Here is a 27,504-nt window from a genome sequence, read left to right on the forward strand (position 1 = left end):
ACAGAGAGGCAGTGCAACGTATGCAACATTTCAAAGTACAGAGCTCCATTTATCTAAGCGATGTCAACTAAAGCCACCGAGATTATGAGGTTAGTAGGAAGAACTACCGTTCCAAGTAGGAAATAAAGAATATATAAAGAAATATACACAGTCTGAGCACAAATACAGTTATTTCTTACTATATATATTGAATTCACCAGAAACAGTAGAGCTAGCTATTCTTCAGCTAATGTTTCTCAATGGATTTGTTCTCTCTCATTTGTGCCAAAAATCAGTCTGCTCCTTGTGCAGAAATGCTTGACTTCGAAAATCATTCCACAAAACGCTTTCTTCAGCTTTGGAAATCCATTTTAGACATGTTTGCTGACCAGATTAGAGTGTTAAGTTCCCATTTGAACACTACTAGCATAAAATTACATTCATTTTCTTTCACCTTCCTCTGTCCAACAAAATACGTAATCGGTTTAAATGTTGTCAAAGCTACATTTACTTTTCAATAAACAAAGAGCCAGAGGACAGTGTCCACACACTGGGACAGGTTAATGTCCTGTTTAATGATAGTTTAAAACTATGACTTTTCCCCAACAGAACTGAATATAGCCAATGATTTTTGCTGGCCTCCAGCTCAGTACCTGTAATCACTACATAAATTAAAACCATGTGTATATAAAGAATAAAGGACCTGATCGAAAGCTCCATATGTCTCTAATAATTTCACAAATGAGTAAGAGATACCTACCAAAGCATCAGAAGATTAAGGTTTTTGTTCTCTTGGCTGTCCAAGGAGGTGGGTTTCCTGACAAGAGAAAAAAAAAAAGATATTTTTACTAAATTTCAAAGATTTTCAAATAAAAACTAAAGAAAACAATGTAAAGCAAACTATAATTAATAGAAACTTAATGATTAACAAAAAGCTTTAGATAACATTTGTAATGTTTAAGTTACTAGAATTTATGGAAAAATAATATATTACAAACTATTGGTTATGAGGTTTTACCGTTGTTTAATAGGGCATAGTTTGTCCAAATTTAACTAGCTAAGCTAAGGCTTTTTAGATTACTAACACAAATTAAACGTTTTAAAATGAGAATTTAGGTGTCCTTAAAGTCTTTCCTACATTCTAAAATGAAACTTTCTAAGTTGTAGCCTCCCTGTTTTATTGGTTATATTAAGATAAATTGAGATTAAAATCTTATTTGATTTATTTACCTTTGCAAATGAAGACCGTTTTAAGGGTTACACATCCTCTGCCTCTGACGAAAGCGACCTCAATTAGTCAAGTCAGAAAGTCTTTAAAAGCTTTGTGTTTATTGCTTCCAGCACGGAGCGAGGTGGTCATTAACGTACCAAAATTCTCATAAAAATTCCAAAGTTGCACTAGTGAAAAAATGCTCAACAAGATGAAAACTAGTCACATCTTTTTCAGAAAATTCATTAGCTATTTTAAACCATTTTTAACAAAAAGATTTTGATTTAATGTGGCACTCAAGCAGATCCATACCATTTGGATACTTTAAACAGCATTTATATCTACTGTGAATATATATATACATTTAGGTTTATACCATTTTTTAAAGAAGTTGCGCAATGTTTAATATGAGCCTTTTATGCTGATCACTGTTAAACGTATTTCTCCCTGTTTACTACTATTTATGAAGTTTTATTATAAGATAAAACATAAAATTAATCTCACACACACTGATTTTCTTTCAAAAGTTTATTTAGTATCAAGCAAGGGTAAAACTTTGCTTAACACTACAGAACATTTCAAGACTTGAGTTACAAAATACCACATTATTTGCATTTGTAATTTGCTTCCCTTTTTACGCATGTTTGCAAAGAGAAAAACTAGCAAATGGCTGAAAATAAAAACTAAAAACTAAATCCTTGAAAACCTTTAAAATAAAAGGTTACGCTTACGTTAAAAGAATGGACTAACATATTTAGTAAACCTATTTTTTGTTTAACACTAGTTAATCAAAGGTTATTTTTTTTTGATCACCTATTTTTTCAAATACAGTTTGGAAAAAACAAAGTTCCTTGTTTTACATATCTTTATGTCCAGGTTGTTCTTTCAACAAAATATTTTAAGTTCAGTCCATCCATTCAGATTTTTAAGCGCTTTGATTTAATAAAAAGGGATTGTTCATAGAAAAAATTACTTTGAACAGTATACAGGACTGGTGGAGATTGGATATTTCACAACATCAGACAGTACAATCAGTATCTGGCATATGGCTGGTCTCTGTAGACTCCTTTTGTTGTCCTTGCAGAAGGTGCCTTGTGTCTTGAGTTGGTCCATTCTTCTTGCCCTACAAGAAGGGAAAATATAGTTAGACTCCTTCCAATGTTCTCGGATGCTGTAGTAATTTTTTTTCCTATTTAACTGTGAATTAGATAGTGACATTTTATTTACTGAAACCAAGGTATATAAAGTGAGGTCTAACACTTGAACCAAAAAATCTGGGTAGAACACGTCTACGTGAGCTACGCCACAATGCTTTTTCAGTGCATAACAGCAGGGAATGTGACAGGCTAATGGCCTGTACTTAGGGCTCTGGCATTCGGCTGGACCTGCTTGTTGCAGATACACAGAAATGCCAGCTATAGCGGCAGACCTACAAATAATTATGCTAGGATGAAATGAATGGAGGATATGAATTATGTATAAGCAAATAAGCTACCCTCAGAAATAAGTTTCTTTGCGTCAGTACTAATTTAGGCGTAATTCAAATATGCAGTCCAATAGTGAAAAGTCTCGAAGTATCACTGCAAACACCTGTGGCTTCTAATAATCTAGGGGCAATATTTGACTTCAGTGTAAACATACACTTCCAAAAAATGCAAGAAATAGGAAGGCAGATTATAACAAAATTGGAAGGGCAAGGAAGATTGCTTGTTTGAATTTTGACAACAAAAGTTTGTGAAAAGCTTGTGTTATATTTAATGCTTCATAATCTGACCACATTTTAGCAGTAATAAATATTAACAAAAATTAGCAAGTATTGTCTTAAATGAGATTCAGACCTACTGTGCCATGCATATATAACAAAAGAGAAGACATAGGACCAAATGCAGGGTACAGTGAAACAGTACTTAGCTACACTTTAATCAAGGAAACGAATAAGAGTAGTGCCCGAGGGGAAAAACAAAAACACACAAAAGGCAAACACACCTGAAAATAGCATTTGTGCTTCCACATCTACTTTTGGAGAACTGCCCTGCCCTAAGCAGACAGGTGTCCAAGTAAACCCAACACAATCCAGAAACTAAGGGTAGAATCCAAATGACTAGTTATGGTAACCTAGAATGTAGGCATCACTTTATCTGTCTTTATAGTAAATTGAAAAAAAAAACCAACCAGTCAACAGTCAAAGAACCCCTGTACTACTGTAAATGGTAAGGTAACTTCCTCAGACAGTAGATATCTGAAACTAGGTGACAAGAATCCCATAAGTCAAGGGTCCAATTTCACAACCTCTTCAGTGAAGTCTCATTTTAGCTACTTTATTCTTAAAAACGTAGGTGGTGGCCTGCAGAGCCAAGGTTATATATCACACCTAGGTGGTCAGAACATTTGCCTGGGAGGTAGAAGGAACAAGTTCAGGTTTGGTTTAAGGCTAAAAGAATTAAATTTGTACCTCAGGCAAGTTCCACAGGAATCTAATAACAGAATAACATACATAAGAAGTGCTGCTTCATCACACAGAAAGCAAGGCTTATATTAAGCAAGGAAAAGAACCCTAGCCTAACAGTAAAGGCACTTGGCTGAGGAACAAGAATTAAAAATATCCTAGCTTTTAAGAACCACTGCAAGGAACTGTTTCAAAGGGAAAAAGCAGTCTTCATTACAGTTTAAGGGTAATACTTGCTTCTTTTCAAGCAACTGGTCAAATGAGTAGGGTAAAGAGTCAGCTTGCTTTTTATCAGTTTTCATTTTGGTGCCATTCATAGCTCTGAACCCTAAAAATACTGATATTCTTCCTACATCCTCTGGATTGGCACCTGAGCTTCTCCGAAGAGGAGAAGTCCAGGTACCTCCTGGAAAACTGTGTTTCCTCCTGGCCAGCACTAGGCAACTACCTGCTCACTATGCAGTCTTATGAATTTTAGTCCAAGGCACCTAATGTTCTTTACATGCTGTAAGGATGATTATTAGTATCTAACTCTGCATTTAAGGATGGACTTGAGGATCAGCTAGTTAAGAAATAAAGTGTATAACTATTTGTATGCGCAAGAACTTCAGCGGCTGTAACCCATAATCATTCTTCAAGGTATTTATAGTTTTCCTCTCAACTTGAGTAAATACATCACTTAATATTCTGAGTGGCTGTGCTTTGATAAATAGAAAACCAATTTTAAATGCAAAAGCAATGAAAAAATCCATATTTTGAACCTTAAATATTGCAATCCACATTTTTCCCCAATCAGTCAACTCTATCTACATTAAGAAGTTTCATACATTTTTTGCCCCCATCATTTGCATTCATAAAATAGTCTTAGAAATATCAGGCTTATAATGGCAAACAGCTTATTTCAATGCTGAAATAAAGATTTAAGCTGTATATCTATCAAGACGAATTGAAAGTGCTGGGGGACAGAGGAATTTCAAGTGACTTCTTTAGATGAACTGACTTTCCCCTTAAGCAAAATAATTAGTTTAAGCAGATGACATTGAGCAAACTTCTGTATTAGGTGCATTTATCACAACAACTTAGTTGAGATCATTTTAGTTCTCAGCAGAAAGCACTTCCAAATGGAGTTCAAGAAATACACCACGGAAAATTTTAAGTAGAACACTAAAATCACTGAAGCATCCACTACCCAGAATCAGAACTCTTTTACACTAGTTACTAACAATCCTCAAATGTTTGAGATTTGAGTGATCTAGATTATATTTCTCTGATCTCTAGCCAGAGATTTAGCATTTATCCCTTAAGCAAAGATGCCTTTTAACATGCTTTATGCTTCTAATCCATAACAGATTTAACTAAATCTGTCACTACCACGCTTCTAGCTTAAAAAAAGTGATCTTTACCACTAGCATGTTTGCTTCATTACACATTGTTTTGTCTCCATATGAGCAACCCACCACCCTCACATCTATTAGCTACCTAAAGTACTTTAATAAACTTTACATAATGACTCCCTGCTTGATTTCACAAGACCGATGCGTGAAAATGAGCTAATACAAAAAGATCATACACATCTAAAATGCATTCAGTTAGGCCCTGATTCAGCTGAGAACTTCAGCATATTCTTACCTTGTACCAAGTTTCAATGCCAGCTGTGCCACACTAGAGGGATTTGCTTTCAGCTGCTAACAGCTCCTGGAAAAGGTCCTAACCCCCCATTCTTTTTTCTTAAATCTCTTTGAATGTGATGTGAAAATGCTAGCTGCAATGTGATTTAGATTTTCTTTTTCACATGACTATATCAGCTAACAGACCACAGAAGCCTCCTTCGGTATTTTTCTCAATAACCACATGAGGAGCTCTGTGACGGTGCAGGAATCCCTGAACAGCTGTTATCCACTGTAGAACTGAAGCTTGCCTTACGGAAATTCTTTTTTGATTATGTTTTTCCAAAAGTCTACTGCTGTAGTCATTCAGCTCATAAAGCTACTCACCGTAAGAGTCATACGTTTCTTCACTCAGTCCGTGGCCATAGTCATAATAATCCGCCCCACTGTACAGGAGGAGGGAAGTAGGAACAAGAAAGAGAAGAAGAAACAAAGCAGTTATGTTTTAAGAAGCAATTATTATCCTTACACAGTCTATCTTTGAAAAGAAGAAAGCTTGAAGGATATAGACATGCCCTAAGTTAAGAGAGGTAAGCATTCATGTGACACAAAGACAGCTTTGGTCTTGTTTGTTCATTAAGAAGTAGAGAAAATAAACCTTATTTATTTCCATTTAGGATTTTTTTTTCATCACTGAGCACCTTCTCCACAGCATTAAATGTAGATGTGGGAATTTTATATTTATAATTATACTTATAGATGGGAAGGTTGAAAATCCTCAGTTCCAATGAAAGAAGAGTAGGTGGTGTAGGTACTGAACCCAATTCTTTGTCTTATAAACTTATTTTCATTACCTATTGTTGCCCAGTATTTTGTCTTTGCATCATTAAATTCACTGATAAAAATGCAATGAAGGACAAGCAACTTGCTGATCAGAGAGTTAAACAGTTTCTGTACGTGTACAGGTTCCAGTGTCTTCAAAACAAGACAAATGTACACATATGCAAATGCTATCATCTTCATAGGCAGACAAGAAACAACAGGAACTTCAAAGTTAAAAGCAGAAATCCACAGTCATTAGGATTCAAAAGTATGTATTAATACCAGAACCATGGCCTGAACCAGTCTTCCACTTCATAATGGCATTTCTACTTGTATTAAGACCTCTGAATGGAAACTGAAGGACAAGCCTTAGTACATACTACTTTTCCATCATGCTTTCATATCTCATTTAAGTATAGCTATGTATAGTCTCTTACATAATTGTCTTGTGCTATAATTGTGCACAAGTCTATTAGACATGTTTGTAGGACGTCAAAACCAAGTCTCTTAATTGTTTCATTCCTTTTCTTTCTAACAACAGCCAGACCCAGGGCTGGCGCTATCTGGAAAACCCTCTAGGAACTGATGTTACCAAGTCATTACCTCCTGAGTGAGAAAGAAATCACAGTAATATATGATCGCTAGCAAGTAATTACTGATATTGACAAAATGTTTCTAACATTAGATTGACCACTAACAAAATAAAAACCAGAGAGAAAAGGCAATTTATAGCCTTAACATGCATTAGCAGGTAAAGCATTTATATAAAACAAATAATACATCACAATCACTTCTAAACTGATGCAAGACAAAGATCATTTGCTGTGTTTGGGTTGTTTGTGTTTTAGTGGTGTTTGTTTTTTTTTTTTCCTTGGTGTGTGTGTGTTTTTAACTAAAAAGTTTTCAATACCACAAAATAATCCAGGCCAGAAGTAATACAGTTCTGGGGTGTGCAAATTCCCACTAAAAAGTGTGGATGAGTATCTGTTATTGCTAGTGTAACGCTTACTGAACAAAAACTTAACCAGAATGCACTATGAAGACCCACAAAAAAGCATCTGTTTACAACCTAAATGTTACCTATCATTTGCCAGTCCATGTGATGAGCATCCCAGAATAACAAGGGCAAAGTTTGAAGCATAAGAAATAACATAATTTTGCCCTGCAGCAGCCAGTGATAACACAGTCTTTATTCTGACAACCAACTAAAAACTGACATTCAACTACCCTTCCACACGCTACTTGATTATTTATTTTAAGGCTGTCATCAAGTTTAGAAGCCTATAGCAGCTGAGCCCTATCCCCATATCTGTCAATCCTGTCAGAATGACTTTTAGAGGGTTTCATTTCATAGACCTAAAATATCTATGAAACAAACAAAAAAGAGTCTCATTTTACAGCATATAAACTGCAAAATGAATAAACATCAGAAAGGAAAAATCTTCTACTTATACTGAAAGTATATCATGACCCATCAAAATTAATAACCTTTCCAAAAAGTACAATTTATAATGTGAAGGAATGCTGCCTAGTGCAATTCAATTCTCTCTACTCCGAGCACCTTCACTTGTACTCTATGAACAATAGAATACAACGCGCTCTCAGTTCAACTGCATGCTAAACAAATGCAAAACTTCAGATACGACAACTTAAAGACTAACCCAAAGAAAAGGGTACATTCAGGCAGCTGTAAAGAGTTCTGGGTAAAAAAGAAAACATTAAAAAGATTATTTTTGTTTCACCTGTATCAGTCTGAATAGCCCATGGAGTTCACAGCCAAAACCAAGATACCTAAGGGTTTTTGGGAAAGAATTACAGAAAAATCTAGTACTGTATATGAAGTTACAGCTTACAGAACTGTATTTTCTTCGAGGCAGTCACCTGCTAACAGGAAACCTCGTAAAAGGAACCTGCAATATCAAACTTCTTTGTAAATGGTATATCTGAACTCATTAACTGAGATAGTGGAGGTCCATTCTGTTGTGAGGAATTTAGTAGCTATATTAAATAATTCTTCCTCTGGACAGAAGGTACAATGTCAATTTTTGTTTAAAAAGCATCCTTGACTTTTGTACTTTTTTATATATGTTCTCTGGCAACTTAGCATTCTGACTGAAGGCTACTCAAACTCTGCATTTCCCTTTAACGGATTTATTCTGGAAGGGAAACCCTTCTCTTCCTATTCCTTTCATTTCCTCTTGTAGAAAGAACAGAAACATAAAACAGGTTAATTTTGCTTTTTACCTCATGTGCCTCCTTCCTTTCAGCACAAGGTTAAAAAAAAACGTACAATGGATTCCTTCCTTCTTAACCCTGCAAGACTAAACCTTAAATCTGCTTTGAGTACTTATGTTTTAAGATGTGAAATGTCTTCTTGAGGCCATTTTCTTCAATTTTCTTAATTTTTCCTTTCTTCTCCAGTTGTCTGCAAGTAGTTTCTCCCTAGCAGCAGATGGGGGCAGTACCTGAAAATTCTGTGGTGTCTACTTTGTAGATGGATAACGGCATTACACGGTGTAGTCAGGCGAGTTTTCAAGCATTTTCCTAACCATCAAGTAAACAGAAGTAGTGCAATCAACACTGGAGTATCAGCTGTGAATCAGATCTTTTCTCCATATAGAAACCTATATACATCTCCTCCTATTTATATATGACACATATATATATCTACTCATAGAAAAGAGAAGAGGAGGCTGAGGGGAGACCTTATCGCTCTCTACAACTACCTGAAAGGAAGTTGTCGTGAGGTGAGTGTTGGTCTCTTCTCCCAGGTCACTAGCGATAGGATGACAGGAAACAGCTTCAAGCTGCATCAGGGGAGGTTTAGATTGGGTATTAGGAAGAATTTCTTCACTGACAGAGTGGTCAGGCATTGGAACAGGCTGCCCAGAGAGGTGGGGGAGTCACCATCCCTGGGGGTGTTCAAAAAACGTGTAGACGTGGCACTTCAGGGCATGGTTTAGGACACATGGTAGCGTTGGGTAGATGGTTGGACTTGATGATCCTAGAGGTCTTTTCCAACCTTAATGATTCTATGATCCTATATTTAACTTCTTTTGTATTCCCATTCCCGCACAATGTCTTTAGGTTGACAAGAGAGAAGACAGATGGCAAAAACCCCACCCCAATTATTTTTCACTTCAGCATAAAAACTTGGAATCACCTAATGGTATGGAAGGATCAGCAAACAACAATTATACTTAAGAAGTATGCCACTTCTGATTGCTGAGGGCTGGGCATTAATCCTACAATGCTTAGAGGAAGTGTGAAGTGAGACTTAAGTAGTTTAAATAAGGCCAGGGGGAAATGCCTGTTTCCTCTGTTCATGAAACAGCCTGAGACAGAGAAGAGCAGCCTCAGATTTTAGCACTGCATCACTGATGAAGTAAAGCCTTAGAGGAGCTTTTTTTATCTAGTAAAAAAAGAGGACTAGTAAGCTTCCTTCCATTTTTCTAGAACCACAATGCTGCGAGTAGTGTCTTAAAATGCTTTAATTTGGAGGTATTCAATGTGAGTCTTCAAAGGTCTTGTGAAATATGACCTGAATTTCTCAGGCTTTTCTGCTAAGCTGATTGTTTCTGAAAATATCTTGATGAACCTTAATAGAAGAACAAATCTTTATAAAAAAACCATATAGCAGTAACTGCTCTTGACATAATGATTAAGTCTTAAGGAATTCTTACCTTTTATACTATATTAACTACTAGCTTATTCTGTCTAGAGTTGTTAGAATATCCTCTTGGGACAGGTATCAACAGAATGGTAGAGCTGCAGTCTAACACCCACGAGGATATCAGAATGGGTCATTATGCTACTTCTGGGACACTGCCTAGAACAGGCATGTCAACCACACAGTGGTTGTATTTCCAAAAAAATGCATGAAGGTAGTCAAAATATATTGTGATTAATGAATGTGATTGCCACAGCTTCTTAGATTTGATACAGGTATATTTCAGAATCAGCATTATGCCATTTCTATGTTTGAAACAAAAGCAGTATGGCAGGGAGCCTGATTGCTATGGGGAGAGTAGAAGGCCTCTGATTAGAAGCTTCTTGTTTACTGGAAAAGCCCACACTTAAGCACTGACAAGGCTGGCTACCGGGTTTTAAGCACTGAGTGAACTGAAACTTTCTTCCTCTTCAGTGATGAAACACAGTTTTTGCAACCAGTTTGGCTTCTCATAATGCTTACTAGGGAAAAATGGAAAAAAAAAATTTCTACTTTTTCCTTTGCACATTGGTATCACAAGTAACTTTGGGACTGATCCCTTCAGACAGAAGCCAGGGCAGTTTCAGAAAGTGACCAGAAAAACCTCTGAAACACAAAGGGTTCCTTTTCTGCTAAAAGTAGCTCCACGTGTGTCACCTTTGTCCTTCCACACAGAGGTCATACGGAACAGCAAACTAGAAAGAACAAACAAGGGTCTCTCTAGCAAGACGTCTTTCTTATATGATGGTTCCTGACTGACAGGATCACACTGAAACAGAACTTTTCCACACATTCCTACCAAATCTTCACACTCAGCTGCTTCTTATATCAAAAAGCATCTGTCAACAGTAAACAGGAAGAAGTGTCTCCCAAATGTTATCGTCAAGACAACAATCACTGTAGTGAAGCTTCTTGTATCTCCATAATCAGCTGGAACATTGAGAGGAGTATCTGTCCTTAATGCTTCTGTGGATCACTAGAACACCACATTCTGCAACCCAGCTTACAGCAGTGTAGCATAAAACCAGGATATCAAGAGGAGATCCACATCTTTTCTTGCATCTTGCAGATGGATTTTTATTTAACGCCCAGTTCTGCCACTTCTTAGCAGAAGTTTCTTTGGTACATACTCTCACCCCTGCATCTTAGTTTATGTCTATAAAGCAGATAATGATCTCAGAAAGCAACTGAGACCTGTAAGTGAAAGCTTTATAAAATACAGAAAAAATGATGCAATCTTCCTTAAATTATATCCTATTGTACTCTCATATGGATAATACAAATAGCAAATCTATTTCCTATAATCCTAAAAGATGACCAGAGTGCCCCCTCAAGGATTCCCTTAGCTATCACTATTTAAAAATTACTTTTGGATGGCAGAAATTGTAATAAATTTCACTTCTGCAGAACAATGAAATGCCCTCAGAGGCATCTGCATTCTGGTGCTACCTACCAGGCACAGAACTGTGCCTGTCTATATATTTCTGGCAGAACTCTACACAGGTCCCTAAAGCTAACAGTTTTACCATCTGAAACGTCCAGTTACTGCTGTCTGTGGAAACAGACGTTTTCCCCCCACTCCACTCATGTCCCATCTCTCAAAACAGGAAAGGTAAATGGCACGTAGCAGAGGTGACTGAAGCACACAGTACACATAAGGCTTCCTTTCAGGAACAGCAGCAGCAGGGACTGACAGCTTTACCTTGAAACTACAAATAGAATACAGCAACAATCAATTCTTAAACATGAGAAATGCTAAATGAAATGTCAAAAATTTGCTACATCAAACAAGAATGCACCAGCAGAAAAGCTAAAAATTCAGGCTGCATAAATATCAGTATTTTGGTTTGGCCTGTGAATTAGAACCATCCCATCCTCACATCACGTTTGTGTGGTTTGCAAAACGGATTGGGATTAGCGAACTAGACTGGTGCCAGAGGAAACTAAACTGGAAGCCTTAAACTATCCAGGTGTGTAACAAATGTGTTCCAGCTGCTAAATGGAGAACAGACATGTGAACCAACGTGAACATTAACATTGGAAAAAGATGCGTCTTTTTCCCTCTGAACAGTCAAGACTACTCAGGACAGTGGAAGCAGCAGAGAATTATGAAGATCTGACAGGTATCAGAATCTTTACACTATCCATTATAATACTGCAAGGAGCTGTGGGTATTATTCTATCCAATTCTTGGTTATCCCTCTTAAGTGCTGCATAAGATGTTAGAGACCCAAGACTTTGTTATTTGTCACAGATTGGAGTACAAGACTATGGCCTCTAATCCATCATCATCCACAAAAACTGTACAGACGGTGTGTCACCATTCTGTCATTAGTAATACTGCTCAGTAAGATATACATCATACTGTCTTGTCTTCCTAATTTATTGAAGGAATAGCACAACTTACATCAGTTTCCTATAAATTTGCTACCCTTACTCATCAGTTGAAATTGAAGAGCATTTGAGAGAAAAAGTATCATTCCATCGCAGTTCTATATGTTTAGAATTCAAAAATAATAAAAATAATAATAATACCATCAATGAATGTATTTGGTTAAAGAGATTATATTTAGTTGTTTTCAGAGATGCATAATTATAAGAATCTGACAGATCTTAAAAGCAATATATTCATGTTTGAGATCTTTCCAGTGCTTCTCTAACGCCCCTTACACAGGCAGGGTTCAAGCCTTGCCTCTCCAAGTACAAGGCAGACTTCTTCCTCTTGTGTTAAAGAAAATTCAGTCCACTTAACTGCTGAGACTTGTTTGCTGGGCTTATGTGGGCTCTACTGCTTTTACCAGCATGCATGTTCCAAGCACACTGCACCTGACAATTACACCACAATAAACCTCAAATTCTGATGGTTACTAAAAGGTATTTTTCATCATCTGTCAACTGAATGATACAAAAATTGTGCTTAAAAGTACAATTTACACTCCCAGTATTTCCTCTAAAATAAAATACAAGCAGGAGAAACAAATAAGACCAATTTAAGTTTTCTTGCAACCATCTCCCCTTTCTAAAGTTGCCCAGCTAAACAGATATTTCTTCACCAATGGAAAGCAGCAAGGTTTTTCTTGAAAGCAAACCAAATACTACAGGATAGTCTAAGAGAAAAAACTGCAATTTTTAATTACTGCTAGTAAGCAGACATAGTATGTTGACTGTCAACTAGCAAAACAGTGTCAAAACTTCATCTACAAAAATGTGTTCTGTGACAAAAATCTGTTCTGTACTGATGAAGCCTGGTACCTCATGCCTCTCTCATTCAACCAATAGACAGTGGCTTCCAAGAAAGTGTGAGTTGCCAGTGAAGTTCCTTCTCCAACCCATACTGGGGAAATGAAATCTTCCTTATATAAATATTCTTCACTGTCTGCTGCAAGTGTGAATTTATGATGTCCTTTATTCACAGAGAGACTACGTGGTCTCTTCTCGCTCATCGTGGTGCCTCTTAATGAAACTGGTAGAAAGTTTATTATCTAAGACATTTGAAAAGTTATTTCTAAATGAATAATAACTTAAATTGGTAAGATTTGGAAGCCTGATTATCCAAGTTCTGTCTCCAAAGACAATATACCTAGCAGCACTGCTGTAGCATCCTGCTGAGGCCTAGCAACTGGATACTCTCCTTCCTTTATTACCTCCATCACCCAAGCTTAAAGTACCTTTTTTTAAAAAAAAAAACAACAAACCAAAACAAAATCAAACTGTAATTAAATTGAAGCCCTCATATAACCAAGATATTTTTAAACCATGACTAATTCTGCAAGTTACCATTAATAACTACAATATAGCATTTAATATTTTAAAAATATTCAACATTCATGGGTTCTTCTTTCTATTAAGGACTTCTTAAAAGATCTTATTTGACCTATCCATTTCTCACATTTTCACCTCTGTAATCAGTCAAGGAAAAAATCCTAAATCCTACCAAATACTCATCCTTGTATAAATATATTATGGTCATTCAAGCACCCCGTTTAAGATGCTGTACAGTCACCTAAGCGAAATTAAACCAATCATGCAAAATGAATAAACTTATTTTATTAAATAATTCCTCTTTTGGATTCCCCAGATATTTAAAATTTCATGTTACTACATTTTGCACTACTATAACACCTCTAAGTTTTCTCCAACAGGTCTCTAAATTTATTTTTAAATGCATTTTTACTTGTGTTCTGAATATTGAGGCATAGTCATAGATAAGTTAAATCGCAAAGCCATGAAGAAAATGAAAATTATTTTTTGTATCTAAAAAACATTTTACTAAGTATAATTAGTAAAAAATTAAAAGTAATGCTAATATTTCTTAAATAGGGAAGTAATCTACTAATGTCAACATGATGAGGATTGTAAAAACCTTTTCCAATTTTATGAGTGCAGCATGTGATATACTTGTGTTAAGATTAATTTTTCCTTTAAAGATAAGCTTTTTCCATCATTACACTTGAATTGCCTTAGTCTTATTCATGATTTCAGACAGATTTCTGTAAACCAATTAAAAAAAAAATAATCAAGGATGTATGCTAGACTCGCAAATAAAACTATCTGTGCTATTGATGCACTCCTGGGTATTTTACCTTGTCACATTTTAACAGGTAATGAAAAAACCCCTAAACCTGAAGAACTAGATCTGAAAAACTGCAGAAAACAATCTCTTCCAATAATATGAGCGTAAAAATTAAGCAGGAAACCACATGGCAGGATTTTCAGTTAAAAGATACATTAGCTTGTTTATGCTAATGCTTTTGAGACTTCATTTGTGCAGAATTATAACCTCCAATATGCTCGGACATACCAGGTGTTCGTAAGCAAGAACAATTGCAAAATACAAGCTATTTGCACTATCCCCAGAAATCAAACTGCTGTGGATTGATTTGATTTACGAGTCGTCATGAAATACAAACAGCTACTAGCATTGAAATCCAGAGAATTACAATTTGAAAAGCTACGGTAACAGACACTGTTTTGCATATAATGCATATTTATACACCCTGGAAATGCATGATTGCTGACAAACTTAACAATGTAAATTTAAAACACTGAGCAACACAAACAAAATGTTAGCAATTAACTTTCAAATACCAATAGCAACACCTCCATAAGCCAATTTCAAATCCATACACTCAGCTCTTTATAAAATCCTCCCCTAATAAACAGCAATGTCGTCATCTTTTGTATGACTTCTAAGCACAGTTTCAGAATATACCTGAAAATTTGAGTTCCTAGTTGAAGATGGGGAAGGTCTTGACTAGAACTACGTACTAGGAATCAGCTTCTCTCACAACTAAGGTGCCTCTGGAGTGGCACAAAATCAGATATTTAGAGGTTTGAGGGATTTTAGCAAACCCATTTAGTTGTATTATTTAGGCATCAGTTGAACAATGGCCGCTGCCGGATTTCAAGGTGGGTTTTTTTTTAGTCCTCTTTTCAACCTAATATCCAGACATTTAGTTCTTAAGTAACTACCACAAGCTATGAAACACAAATACCCACAATCCTTTTAAACCACATGGTCTTTTGCATAGTCTTCCCTACCTTAAAGGAATTTTGTGTCTTGAATCAGTCACTGTTGAGATGAATGGTAAAGAATAAGGCCTCACCGCGTGGCTTTCACACACTGGATTTTTAACATAATTAGGAATCACCACGTGGGCAGTTGTCTTTCTATGCTTTTAAATAAATAATGTAAAATAAAGTTGCAGCATGTACTTCTCCCTTCCCAATGCATTAACGAATAAAAACAGAGTGAACTAGAGGCACTGAACAAGCACAGGCATACTACAGAGAATTTGCCAATTCCTTCAATTCAGATTAGCCCGACTGGATGCCTCTAAGGTTTACAAGCGACTTACATTTGAATGTATCACATTTTGGTATCATTTGACATGGTAGCAATTATATAGAATTATATAGAATCATAGGATCATTAAGGAATCTAGGATCAAGTCCAACCATCAGCCCAACACCCCCAGGCCTCCTCAACCATGTACAGAAGTGCCACGTCTACACGTCTTAAATACCTCTAGGGACGGCAACTCCACCACCTCTCTGGGCAGCCTGTGCCAATGCCTGACCACTCTTTCAGTGAAGAAATTTTTCCTAATATCCAATCTAAACCTCCCCGATGCAGCTTGAGGCCGTTTCCTGTCATCCTATTGCTTGTTACTTGGGAGAAGAGACCAACACCCACCTCACTACAACCTCCTTTCAGGTAGTTGTAGAGAGCGATAACGTCTCCCCTCAGATCACCAGGACTGAAGACCTAAGCCAGCTTTTAAATTATAAATTCTAATTAAACATAAAATGACTACTTTACTACATAAATGCCTTATTATTTTTCCCCCTAAACAGACACAGGCAGTTATACAAACTATTCCTTTTGTAGCTGAGACTGCTGATCTGTTGTAGGTAAAACAAAAGCTAGATAAAAGCAGGTTTGTTGTCTTCCCCGCCCCCCCCCGCCCTGAAAAGAAGTATCCAGTTTTAAATTCTAGCAGACAAGTCTAAAGAAGTTATTTGAAACTTCTGAGTGCCATGAAGCAAACAGATGGGGTTCTCCACATTTTTCTGTACTACAGTAACTGCGTTAGCCATTCTCTCTGATAGTGAACTTAAAAGCATACAGTAAACCTTTAATGCTGTTGGAGAGGTAACAAACCCAGCCCGCTTTCTCAGCAACCTTGTCACATAATCTGAATTTTAGTAACAAACCTCATTCTCTGGCATGTTAACTCTCTGCAGCATCTGTCACTGCTATGAATGGTTGATCATAAGTACCTCTGTAGTCATCTCAATGCTATTAAGCAGATGGCAGCGCTAAATCTGAATGATGTAGTACATCTCCCTGGTGGACTTTGTTTCCATACACCACCATTATTCTACAATTCTTCAGTGATAAATCTTATGTATTCTAGAGAACTTAAACAGTGAACTGACAGTGCCAATTGATTTATTAGCATGCATTTCCCTTTGCCCTGTTATTGTCTTCACAAACACTTGTGCAGATCACGTATGGAGCCACTGGGGGACAAAAGCACTTTTGCTCGATTTGAAACATATTTCAGAGATTTAAAATAAATAGATTTTTTTCTTCATGCTGATAATATTTAAACTGATCTACAAATTTAAATGAAGACCCAGCTAAATGCTCCTGCTACCTCCACAATGTTCTTCTCTGAGTTTTCATATTAAAATTGGTCTAGCATTAACATCAGGCCATTAAAACACACCCCCAACTACTTTCTGCAATAAATCCAAGGAAAGGATTACCGTTCTAGACAGATTGGATGAAGTTCTTCAAGGGTCAGCTAAGTGGTGTAAGCAAGCATGTATCGCTGCTGGTGAGGGGAGCTGACAAATCTGCAGGCATCGGATGCAAGGAAATATCAGGACCAGCAGCCCCATAAGCATGGTGGTTCATCATGTTCTACCATAAGACCCCAAAAGGGTTTTTGGCACACAACTGTACTTGTTAAATTACTACATACGTATACAGAAGACATTTTATGAGGACTGCATAACATGATGCCTGCCCTGCATGACAGAATAACATTCAGCCTAGTCTTGCTGCTCTCCTTAGCTAGGCATTGAGTATCGACCATAAACAATCATAGCTTCTGACAGTGTTCATTATGCCCTGTTAAGGTAACACTGTCTTGGCTTCTTTTAAGTATTTGCTAGCCTTTGATTTACAGAAATTGAGAAATATTTTGTTATATTAATTTTAGACTGCTTTGGGTTTTAATACCAATACTGGACAGTCCAGCTGATTAACCATCCCAGTTTATAGGTAAAAATATCATCTAATAATCCTCTGCAAAAAACTATACGGATAATTTAGTCACACCTCTTCTAAAAATCAGTTAAGATACCTAGTCAAGCTCAGTACAACTCCAAGGGATATTTCTTAAGTCTTTTTCACCATAAAAAAATAATTCTGTTAAAAGACACCCTGGAGCACTATTTGGGGTTTTGTTGCATGAACAAACAACTGTGGATAAGAAGATATTTTAAAGGAAAACTATTTTTATAGGATTACAGGGCATTAAAATAGATGAGAACTTGAAGGAGGCTCTGATGTTTCTCTCCCCATTAGTGCTGTGACAGGTTTTAACTAAAGCTTCAGATTGCCAAGCACTAGGAAGGATACAGTTCCTCATAATGTCAAATAAAAAGCCATTAAACTTTTAAACGCACACGACTGGGTGGCAGCAAGCTGCTAGGTTATAGAAAGGAAGAACTGTTTGCAGAGGCACGCAAAGTCTCAGCTACCTTAAGGCACACAGAAATACGCTATTCTTCGTATCCGAACATCTTAGTCTGTCTCAGATCTGGCCATTTCTGGGAAATACACTAGAAACATCAAAATTAAAACAATAAAGGAGAGTCATGCTGTGTTGTACTGAATGGTCAGGAATCATTAAAATGAGCAAAAACCTTACAACCAAAATGAGCTCTTCGTCTGTCTCCACTGTATCACACATGTACATTGTACACGCAAAGTACACTTGAGAACATCAACCGAGTTCGATGAGGTGCAGGAAGAGGGTTCATATACTGAAAAACTACTGCAAATAGTTTAAATGAGCAAACCTATATTTTTCAGTTTACTATTTCTCAAGTTACCTCTTTAATACATAATATCATCCATATCACAATCTTTTAGAGAAATTAGTATCACTAGGCATACCAGAAATACTATTCTACTAAGATTACTCCTTTCAACTTATTAAAGGGAAAGAGGAGAAGTTATTTACACATGCTAGTCACTAAATGATGCATTTTAAACACATGACTGCCCTCTGTGTGCAAATGTGTTTTCTTTCCATGTTTTATGAGGGCAAAATATCAAGAATGATACAAGGCTAAACTATGAAAACAATACACTGTTCCCTAATTTCCTTCACAGCAAGGATATTGTAATGCACCTAAATACGATAAGTATCTCTTAGTGGTTACAAAATGACATTTTGCAATATGGGCGACTATTTGGTATTCAGATTAAGGATGGGAATGCTGTTCTAGGTAGCTCAGATGGCTGGCTTTTTGCCTGCCAATACAATCCTAAAAACCTCTTTGCCATGCCAGAAAATTAGAGCCGATGTACAGTGAGAAATGTACAAGCGAATAATTTCTTGTTTTCTTTCACCATGCAGCACTTAATAAAATTAGGGGGGAGAAGGGGTGGGGAATGAAGCAATCGTTCACAGGATAATGAATTCAGCAAAATCTACCAGTATATGTATTGTGAAACTAGAGGTAAAACACAAAGCAGAGCAATCATTAAGTATCTCCTTCCAGACTGGGCTAAGCATGGGCGCATATTGTATCTAAGAACATTATATATATTCTTATGTATCAGTCCTTTACAAGTGCAATTTCATTTCTTGGGAGATTTGCTTTTTGCTAGTTTTAGTTCAAAGGAAAAAAAATCTTAGCGAAAACATTCTTAACATGGAAAAAAAATCCAAGTAATGTTTAGTTTTGGCTCAGGCAAATGACTTTGTAATGAAGTCCAAATGTTTGTGCGCAATAAACCCATTTACCAACACTAGAAGCAGTAAAACAGAACAGAATTGCCAACATAAAACTTGAGGACTATTTTGGTAATTTTCTTTTTGGAAAAAAATCCATTACCAGCAGCTGTTCTCTAAATGTAACATCCTACAGAGCCTCATATTTTGAAGGTCCTACACTGCTGGTTTCTTAAGTCATATTATTTTTATCAATTTTCAGTAGCTTACAAGACTCTATAGGAGCCAAGTATCAGACACAAAGGTATTTTTATTCTGTTATTTCTCAACAATAATGACACTTGAACATTCCACTAAGCTTTTTCACGTCGACTTAAGTTGTTGGGCACAGGGAAATATTAATTTATACAACAAAATTTAAGTTGGTTGTGTCATCTGCTTTGCTGTAGTGTTGTCAGGTGTGAACAGCTTTGTTCTCAACTCTGCTGCGGACAGTTCCATACTACTTCAGGTAAGGCTACACCGTAAAAAGAGTCTTAAATATTTAGCAGAAGGTAAACCAGTCTAATCAGTATCTATTTACGGACATCACAATATCCACCAATATCTCTCTTACTGTTTTCTTCTTCCAGAGGGCAAGGTTTGAAGCTCTAATCACCCCAAATAACCAAAGCAGTAATGCAGAACTAGAGCATTTGATTTCCTTTATTCTACTGTTTTCTCAACAGCTTGATTTCAACCATTTTAAGTTTATTGGCATAAAAGTTTCAAGAAATTCTCAATTACATTACAAACTAATGCTGATCAAACTATGAATGCCTGGTCTATGAGCAGAAGAGTAAGAATAAACTACGACTCAGTAAAAGGTGCACAGAAGGTCCCCTCCCAGATGTGCACGTTAGAAGTCCCTAATAGCTGGGACGATGGGCCAAGCTGCTAAATAATGCATCATGTGATATTTGCCATTACATTAAAACTACCACCTAATTAAAACAGTTTGTACTTCATAGCATTTCTGCCATCATTTGGACACATTGGTATTCCTTGTAATTCATAGAGTTTTCAAATAGCGACTCCTTTGAAGAAAGCAAAATTTTAAGAAAATTAATCGTAAGTGCTTAAAAATACTGTTGGGAATGAAGTGGGGGACACAAACGGCAAGAGATCCAAATCTGTCACTAAGACAACTCCATAGAGGAGTAAAACAAACTAAAGGGTGTACTTTTTTTACATCCAAATAAAGGTAAAATACTGGAATACAACCATGTTTAAGAAGTAAGAAAATGCAATCAGCTCTGTGTTTCAGATGATTTAATACCGTTTATAATTTTTTTTCTCCTCTCCTCCTCCCTACCACCCCCCAAAAAATGAATCTGAATTAAATTTTCTTCAGTTTCATGAAATTTTGAAATTTTTCTGATTTATGATTTGTCATCACAAAAACTCTGTTTCAAGTTCTCAATTCTGCTTTTTTTCAACCACTCAGTAACTTCACTTTTACACTTTTGTGATACTAGAGACAAATATCACTGAGGGTTATTTCTAATAAGCCTCTTATAACATTTTTGCTCTCTAAGATTAAATTGAAAAACTAACTTTCCAACTGTAAAATATTCAAATGTAGTTACAGCAGATCTGGAGTCTTACCTTTGTGCTGGAGTGCTATAGCTGTTATCATAGGAATCATAGCTTTGTTCATCATAAGCAGTTCCATAACCATCATCATACTCCTGAAATGATATATAAAGGAAAGGTCATATTAACTGTAAGCACACTTCAGAAACAAAGTATTAACCTAGTTCTAAATAGTAAAGAGGATACTCTTACAAAATGTGTATATGACATGTACACCATGGAACAGCAAAATCGTAATGATATTAGAGACTATTTCCACTTAGGGGGCCACACACACCTAAGACTGTAATTACTTTAAACGCACGCTGAACTCCTGGCAATGTGCTTTGAAAAGATTTTCTTAGTTAACACTGGCTTGTGCGGAGACAGTACAAATGCTTCGTGTCTCCATGTACTTGAATTTAAGATGAGTTACTGATCTTCAGGAAAGCTCTGGGAAGCATCTCAGAAATCAAAACATCTGAATAAATACTGTGCAACTGACTTAGGTAGTTGACTTATTTCTGAACAATATTCTGCGTAGACTACAGACAGGAAAGAAATTCCCTAGCGATAAGACGAGTAAGAATGACAGTTTTACTTCTTTGAATGTCCTCTCTATACTCTTCAACTTGTGGAAGTTAAGCACCCATTAAGAAACTAAAAATAAGAACTTCTTACGCCTCACATGTTACCCAGACTATCTACGTATACGTTGTAGAAACACTCTTCCCAAAATAGCACTGGATTTAAATAGCAAGTTGAACGAACCACTAATTCCAGCTACAAGCCATACAGAAGTTTAATCTTAAAACAAGTGACAATGATCCTGTGTTTTCCCAGAGAAGGATGAACTGTAGAAATCCAAAGAACTGTCACCAATTTATTGTTTCATCCAATAATAAATCTGAGCTAAATGCATGCAAAGTAGAAATGGGACTTCTTTTGTACTGATTCCTAGAAAATCCTAATATCCGAATCCTATCCAAATATGCCAAAGACCTCAATGGATATTTAGGGATATCTTGACCAGTTCTGCTAGATGAGAATGACCTAATGAGAAGACACTTTGAAGATACAGGGACCCAGAGAAATGAAAATCAGGTGACATCTTATATGTGCTTTTTTCTGAATAACTGTGTGCCAAACCCTGGCAACGTAATGATAAAGTCTCATGAAAGAACAAGCTCTTTACCAGGAAAATGAACCTTTAAGACCCTCTCAGTGATGACAGAAAACAAAACCAACTAGCAGTATCAATTAGGTGGGGATGACAAATGATGGATTTTCCAAGTCTAGTAGAAAAAACCTGCAATGATTGGAATCTGACAGCTTTCTAGACATTGTAAGGAAAGCTTGCTATAGCAGAAGCCAATGACATCCTCAAAACGACTGATAGGAAACTGTGAATTTGCTAAGAGAGTTTTTAGCATCTTTCCAGTCATTTTAAATGGCTTATATGGAAAACTAGGCAATCTGCCCATCAATACTGCTTCACCACCGCTAGACCAGTGAACGTGATTGTTTCCCAGCAGTGATGAGTACAAGGGTGTCTATAAATAATTGCAGGCACAAATGAGTTACAGCCTATTTCCTAGGTCTGGAAGAAGAAGTGAGGATTCTTCCAACTGTCTATTGCGATGAGATCCATGGATAAATAGTCCCACTTGAGGAGGAAACGCATTGTTTTCTCTTTCAGTAATTCACTGTCCTGAAACTAAACATTAGAGCCTTAGCATTTCCTTTGCCCATTGATATGGATATGGATTTTTCTTGATAAGCCACACACTAAACCCACAAAACCATTGCCTCCTGGCAGTTATTATGAATAAGCACTTTATTACTTATTGATGCAATGCAGAGACATCTGTTAACAATACAGACATTGATCAACAGCAGAAGCTGTCTGAGCCGACTTATTTGCTCTGTTCCAGAACATTTACATGACATTTGGTCTCCTCTCAAAGGATCTCCCAACTGTGAACCAGCCATCCCTAAGAGAGGCTCCCAAACTTCAAACCATGCACACCCAGCAGTGACAACAAATGAAAGCAGAGGACTGAAACTAACCTTTTCACGTTAGGAAAGCTTTGCCACTAAGGAATCATTCAAGAGTTCTTAAGCAATCAGTCTTATTCTCCACATTTATGTTAATTGTTTTACTAAAACTTGATCATGAAAGAGAAGGGGAAAACGACTACTCTGAAGTTATGGTGTATCTGTGACTTCTTGCAGACAAAGAACACAGTAAATTTGAAATAGGAAAAGCCTTTTGTTAACAAGACGACCAGCAGAACAAAAGGAAAATTTGGGGGAAGTCCATGCTGTCTAGTATCAGACTTAAGTGTTTCTAGTATTAGAATTTCTCTTCCAAAGGATTTTTTTTTCCCAGAATTTATTACTGTTCACCATTTTGTATGTTAATAAATTAGCTACTGCAGAAATTAAATCCTGCGTTATTATATTTTGGAAGGTGGCTTTTAAGCTTTGAATGGAAAGACACCTGGTTTGTAGTTTATATGTGGAACTTCTGTCACCTAGCATTAAAAAGACCAACCTTTGCTGTTGCAATTACTATAATCTGCTTAAATAGATCAATTCTTCCTTTTTATTGCTGTATTTACATTTATAAAACCAAAAATTTACATTAAACCCAAGATAAACTTCATGTGAAACATGCTGCAAAAATAGAATAGGTTTAAAGAGCTGCTCTCAAATGCTTGTTAAGAGATAAGAGAGTCAAATTCCAAAACGTTTGGTTACTGCGCACTATTCCCTTGAAGCAGCCAGTAGGCACAGGCAGCTGAAGTATGTTTCCGAGCTTTCCCTGAATTAGGGCTGACAGCGTTTTCTCTTAGTCATACAGTATTTGAGAACTTTCTCTTTCAGAAGGTTACATATAAGGTTGGCCAAGGCAGAATTTTAGATTAAATCCACACTACTGGAATATTTTTCTTCTGAAGCACAGACCTCTTGTGGCTTCAATAAATGTTTTCTTTAACTTTATTTAGTATCTAGGTGAAATATCCTTGGCCATCTGGCATGTTTCAGTACTATAAAATGCCATGCTAACTCGAATGAAAATATCTATCATTTTTACACCTATGTAATGAAAACGGACAGGACAGAACTTAAATATGCAGAGATATCCTGTACTGAAGTACTTCACAGATTCACTGACAAGCACTGCTCTACAGATTTTCTTCAGTGTAATACAGTGAGAATTACACCTTCATAAGGGTATTTTAATTGCATTTTTCCTGCTGATTTTTCAGCATGGTTCAGGTATTTATAAAAGTATTCTTTTCTGTATTTAAAGCCATTATTCTTCTTCACATGGATGACGGCATTTGCATTCCTACTACTTACCAAATGCAGTACAATGGACTTCCCCTCTACTCCAATTACCTCAGTCTATAAATAGCTCTTCCTAAAGCTACTCGGTAATAAGAAAGTTTACTGGTGAAGCTGTATTACCTCTCCCATTCCAAAAAACAAAAGCCCAAACAAGAGCATATTTTTATCCCATGAATGGGAGCATTTTGTTTCTGTTTTTCATTATTCTACTTTTCAGGATAACCTACAAAACTAACTCTCATCACATTTAGTCTGATCAAAAGGCAGCAAGGGTACTGTACCGCGTCTGCCTAAAACAAAAACGTAGAAGAAAAATTAGACGAAAACGCTAAAGTTCTTTTAAACTACAGGTATTTTCCACACACTTGAAATACCAACCAGGAAGGTATCAAGAGCGATTGTCCTGCCTTCTGTTAATTCCAGTCATAAGAATCTTCCCAGAAAGTAACAGAACAGATAGAATTACAAGACAGATCTGAAAAGAATATGAAATTATCCTGTAAAATCTCAAACCTGATTAATAACTCCACTACTAAGCCAGCCTACAAGCCAGAATCACATTATATTTCCTCTTAAAGAGAGCTTCTGCCTGCAGTTGTCTCAGCGACAGTGCCCACAGCTGATATAAATCCAAAGAGCAGCACTGGTAACAGTAATTGCTCTCTGCAAAGTGCAGAAATTTTTCATTAACAGAACCAAAGGCAATGTGTAAATATGCACCCTTCAAATATATTAAATAGTAAGTTACTATTGCAGGTTAAAAGATGATAAAAACAGTGACAGCAATCTTTGCCAAAACCTCTGCACTACCCAGAACATTACAAATCATGCTAAGCCTTGCTCATCAGTGTTTCTTTCTAATAATTAAGTACTCTAAACATACCCTTGATCATGGGGAAAAGGAAATGGTAGTTTTAAATTATAATCTGCTGGCAGTGACAATGACAGACTAGTGTTTGGGCCCTCTTTAGGGAGAATTAACGATGTTTCAGAGAGAACAAGACAGAGAAACAGGAAGAAAGAGGAGGGTAAAAAGTTCATTTTAACAAAAAGGCCATTTGCAGCACTGAAAAAAAAAATCATGAAATCAATACGAAATCAATTTTCTAGCTCTCCCCAACTAAGTAAATCCATCCAAGGGAAAAAATTAAGGCTGTTATCACCACAACTAAAAGGTTGTTGTTTCTTTTCCTCATCATCCTCTGAAATTAATACTTACACCAGTACTTTACCACAGAATACAGGAGGAATGTCTTCCTTTTAGATAAAAACTATAACATTCAAAAAAATTGTTTGTGCAGAGATTAACTTGAAGAAGAAAGAACATGAGACAACATCAGGGTAGTGCAATAAAGAATTTTTTTGGCAAATTAGAATTGTAAAGGGAAGAAACAGCCATATTGTTACATGGAAATAACATCTTCCCATCATTTAATCAACAGGGAATATGAGGCAATCAAAACAGATATGGGTAGCTACTACCGTCTGAAGTCTGAGCGATAACATTAAGGACATTAGCAGCAAACATGCACAGACTGTAAGCGCTTATTTTGTAGTTTTTCATCTGTTTTCATCTAGAAGGAACTCAGTGAATATACAGCCAGACCAAACAAGGTATTCCTGGAAAGGGAGATGTACTAGTGGATTGACTTTCATGCACCTCAAAAAAAAAAAAAAACCCAAACAAAACAAAACAAAACAAAACAAAAAACAACAAACAAACAAAAAAACCACAAACAAACAAACAAAAAACCAACCCAAACTGAAGAGCTGCTAATGACTATAAGCAGTAACATTTAAACCAAGTTACTATCAGGCCAAACCAATTCTGTTTTTCTATATACAACAGCAGGGAGCAGTGTCAGCACCAGGAGGAAGACTCATGCTCATTCAATAATATCAACTCAGAAAATGGTGAACTTAGATCAGCAGCTTAAACTCTTCAAATAATTTGAGAAGGGAGTATTTTGTATGTGCATTAGAGGTGAACTTTCAACTCTGAGACAGGCAGCTGGAAAAGCTTTTCAGCCTTTCCCCAAAGCCACTCCACTGTTTCCACAGCCAAAGTCACTCTGAGCTCCTGAGAAAATGAAAAGATTTTCCATTTTCTCTACCCCGGCCTAAAAAACCCAGAAGGTAAATGTAAAAGATTAAAAATGAAACAAAACAATTGAGGGACTTAACTTTAAAACTCTTTTTTTGCACTCAAAACAACCACGCAAACATAAACATTTGAAATTAGTTTTGTTAAAATGGTGCAGATTAGGAAGCTATTGATATTCGGAAGGCCACACTAAATTAAAACATAGTGTGACTCTTGCAAAGTGACACTGAAGTTACACCTGAACTCTAATCTGGAAGATTTAAATTCTTTTCAAAATTTTATGTCATCTGGATTAGCCCTACTTTGCCACCTCAACTCCAAGAAGCATTTATTTGTAAATAATAAGCATGAGGTTTTTCATATTATATACAAAGTTCTTCCTCTTTTTCCTACAGATCTTTCCTTTTTCAACCACAGTGAGCAAAGGAACATCAATGAGAAAAAGTCTACTTTAAAAACAGTTTACCCTGCAAAATCAACGTTGTATTAATAGATCTAAGCAATTGCTTCCACAGTATGCTTTTTTAATCCCAATTTCCAGTTTTTCAAATTTAAAGTAAGTATGATTTCAATGAGGAGATACAGAATTCAGGCTTAATGCTGGACATCAAAAGACAATTTCCACCAGCTTTCTAGGAAGGGGCACTAAATAACAGGCTGTAGGTTACTCAGGTGAATGGGTCTCCCACCTGCAAACAGTAAGACTCTGTGTTCATTTCTTTTACTAATGGACACATCTACACATATTTTATAATAACCACTGGATCATGAACTGGATTTCTGTTCTTAGCTATCCAGCCAAGTGTCACCTGAGAATGAGCTTCCCTTACTTAAATCTTCCCATGAATTTGTAAGGATTTCTTGCAAAATTGAAAGGACAGAAACCGCTGCTGCTGACCCTGCATGCCAGGACAGCCGGGTGGTCAGCGCACCATCTCCAGACAGAGCCAAGGGGATGCCAATACCTGTGACAGGCATTTGAACCAAGGGCCTTCCACTACTGGGCAAATACTGAGCTTTAATTTAAGAGACATATAGCGTTACATCTTCGGCTTATCATTTGGGTGGGATCTTGTTGGCCAGCATGTTATGTAATGTCTTTTGCATCTTCCCCATTTCTCATGGGAAACAGTATGAGTATAGTCTCATACTGTTGCAGTATCTATAATATATATTT

General features: G+C 36.5%; 1 protein-coding gene across 3 annotated transcripts in view; it reads right to left on the minus strand.

Moving 5' to 3' along the window:
• Positions 1-1,702: 1,702 nt before the first annotated feature.
• KHDRBS3 (KH RNA binding domain containing, signal transduction associated 3) overlaps positions 1,703-27,504 on the minus strand; it is a 103,023-nt gene continuing 77,221 nt past the window's right edge. For all 3 annotated transcript variants that reach the window (XM_064442045.1, XM_064442044.1, XM_064442043.1), the window contains 3 exons: positions 20,900-20,982; positions 5,630-5,688; positions 1,703-2,312 (listed from right to left, as the gene is read on the minus strand). In XM_064442045.1, the coding sequence (XP_064298115.1) occupies positions 2,221-2,312; positions 5,630-5,688; positions 20,900-20,982 (234 nt within the window). In that variant the 3' untranslated portion in view covers positions 1,703-2,220. The remainder of the gene's footprint in view (positions 2,313-5,629; positions 5,689-20,899; positions 20,983-27,504) is intronic.

The sequence above is a fragment of the Phalacrocorax carbo genome, chromosome 2 (assembly GCF_963921805.1).
Source record: "Phalacrocorax carbo chromosome 2, bPhaCar2.1, whole genome shotgun sequence".
Taxonomy (NCBI): Eukaryota; Metazoa; Chordata; class Aves; order Suliformes; family Phalacrocoracidae; genus Phalacrocorax; species Phalacrocorax carbo.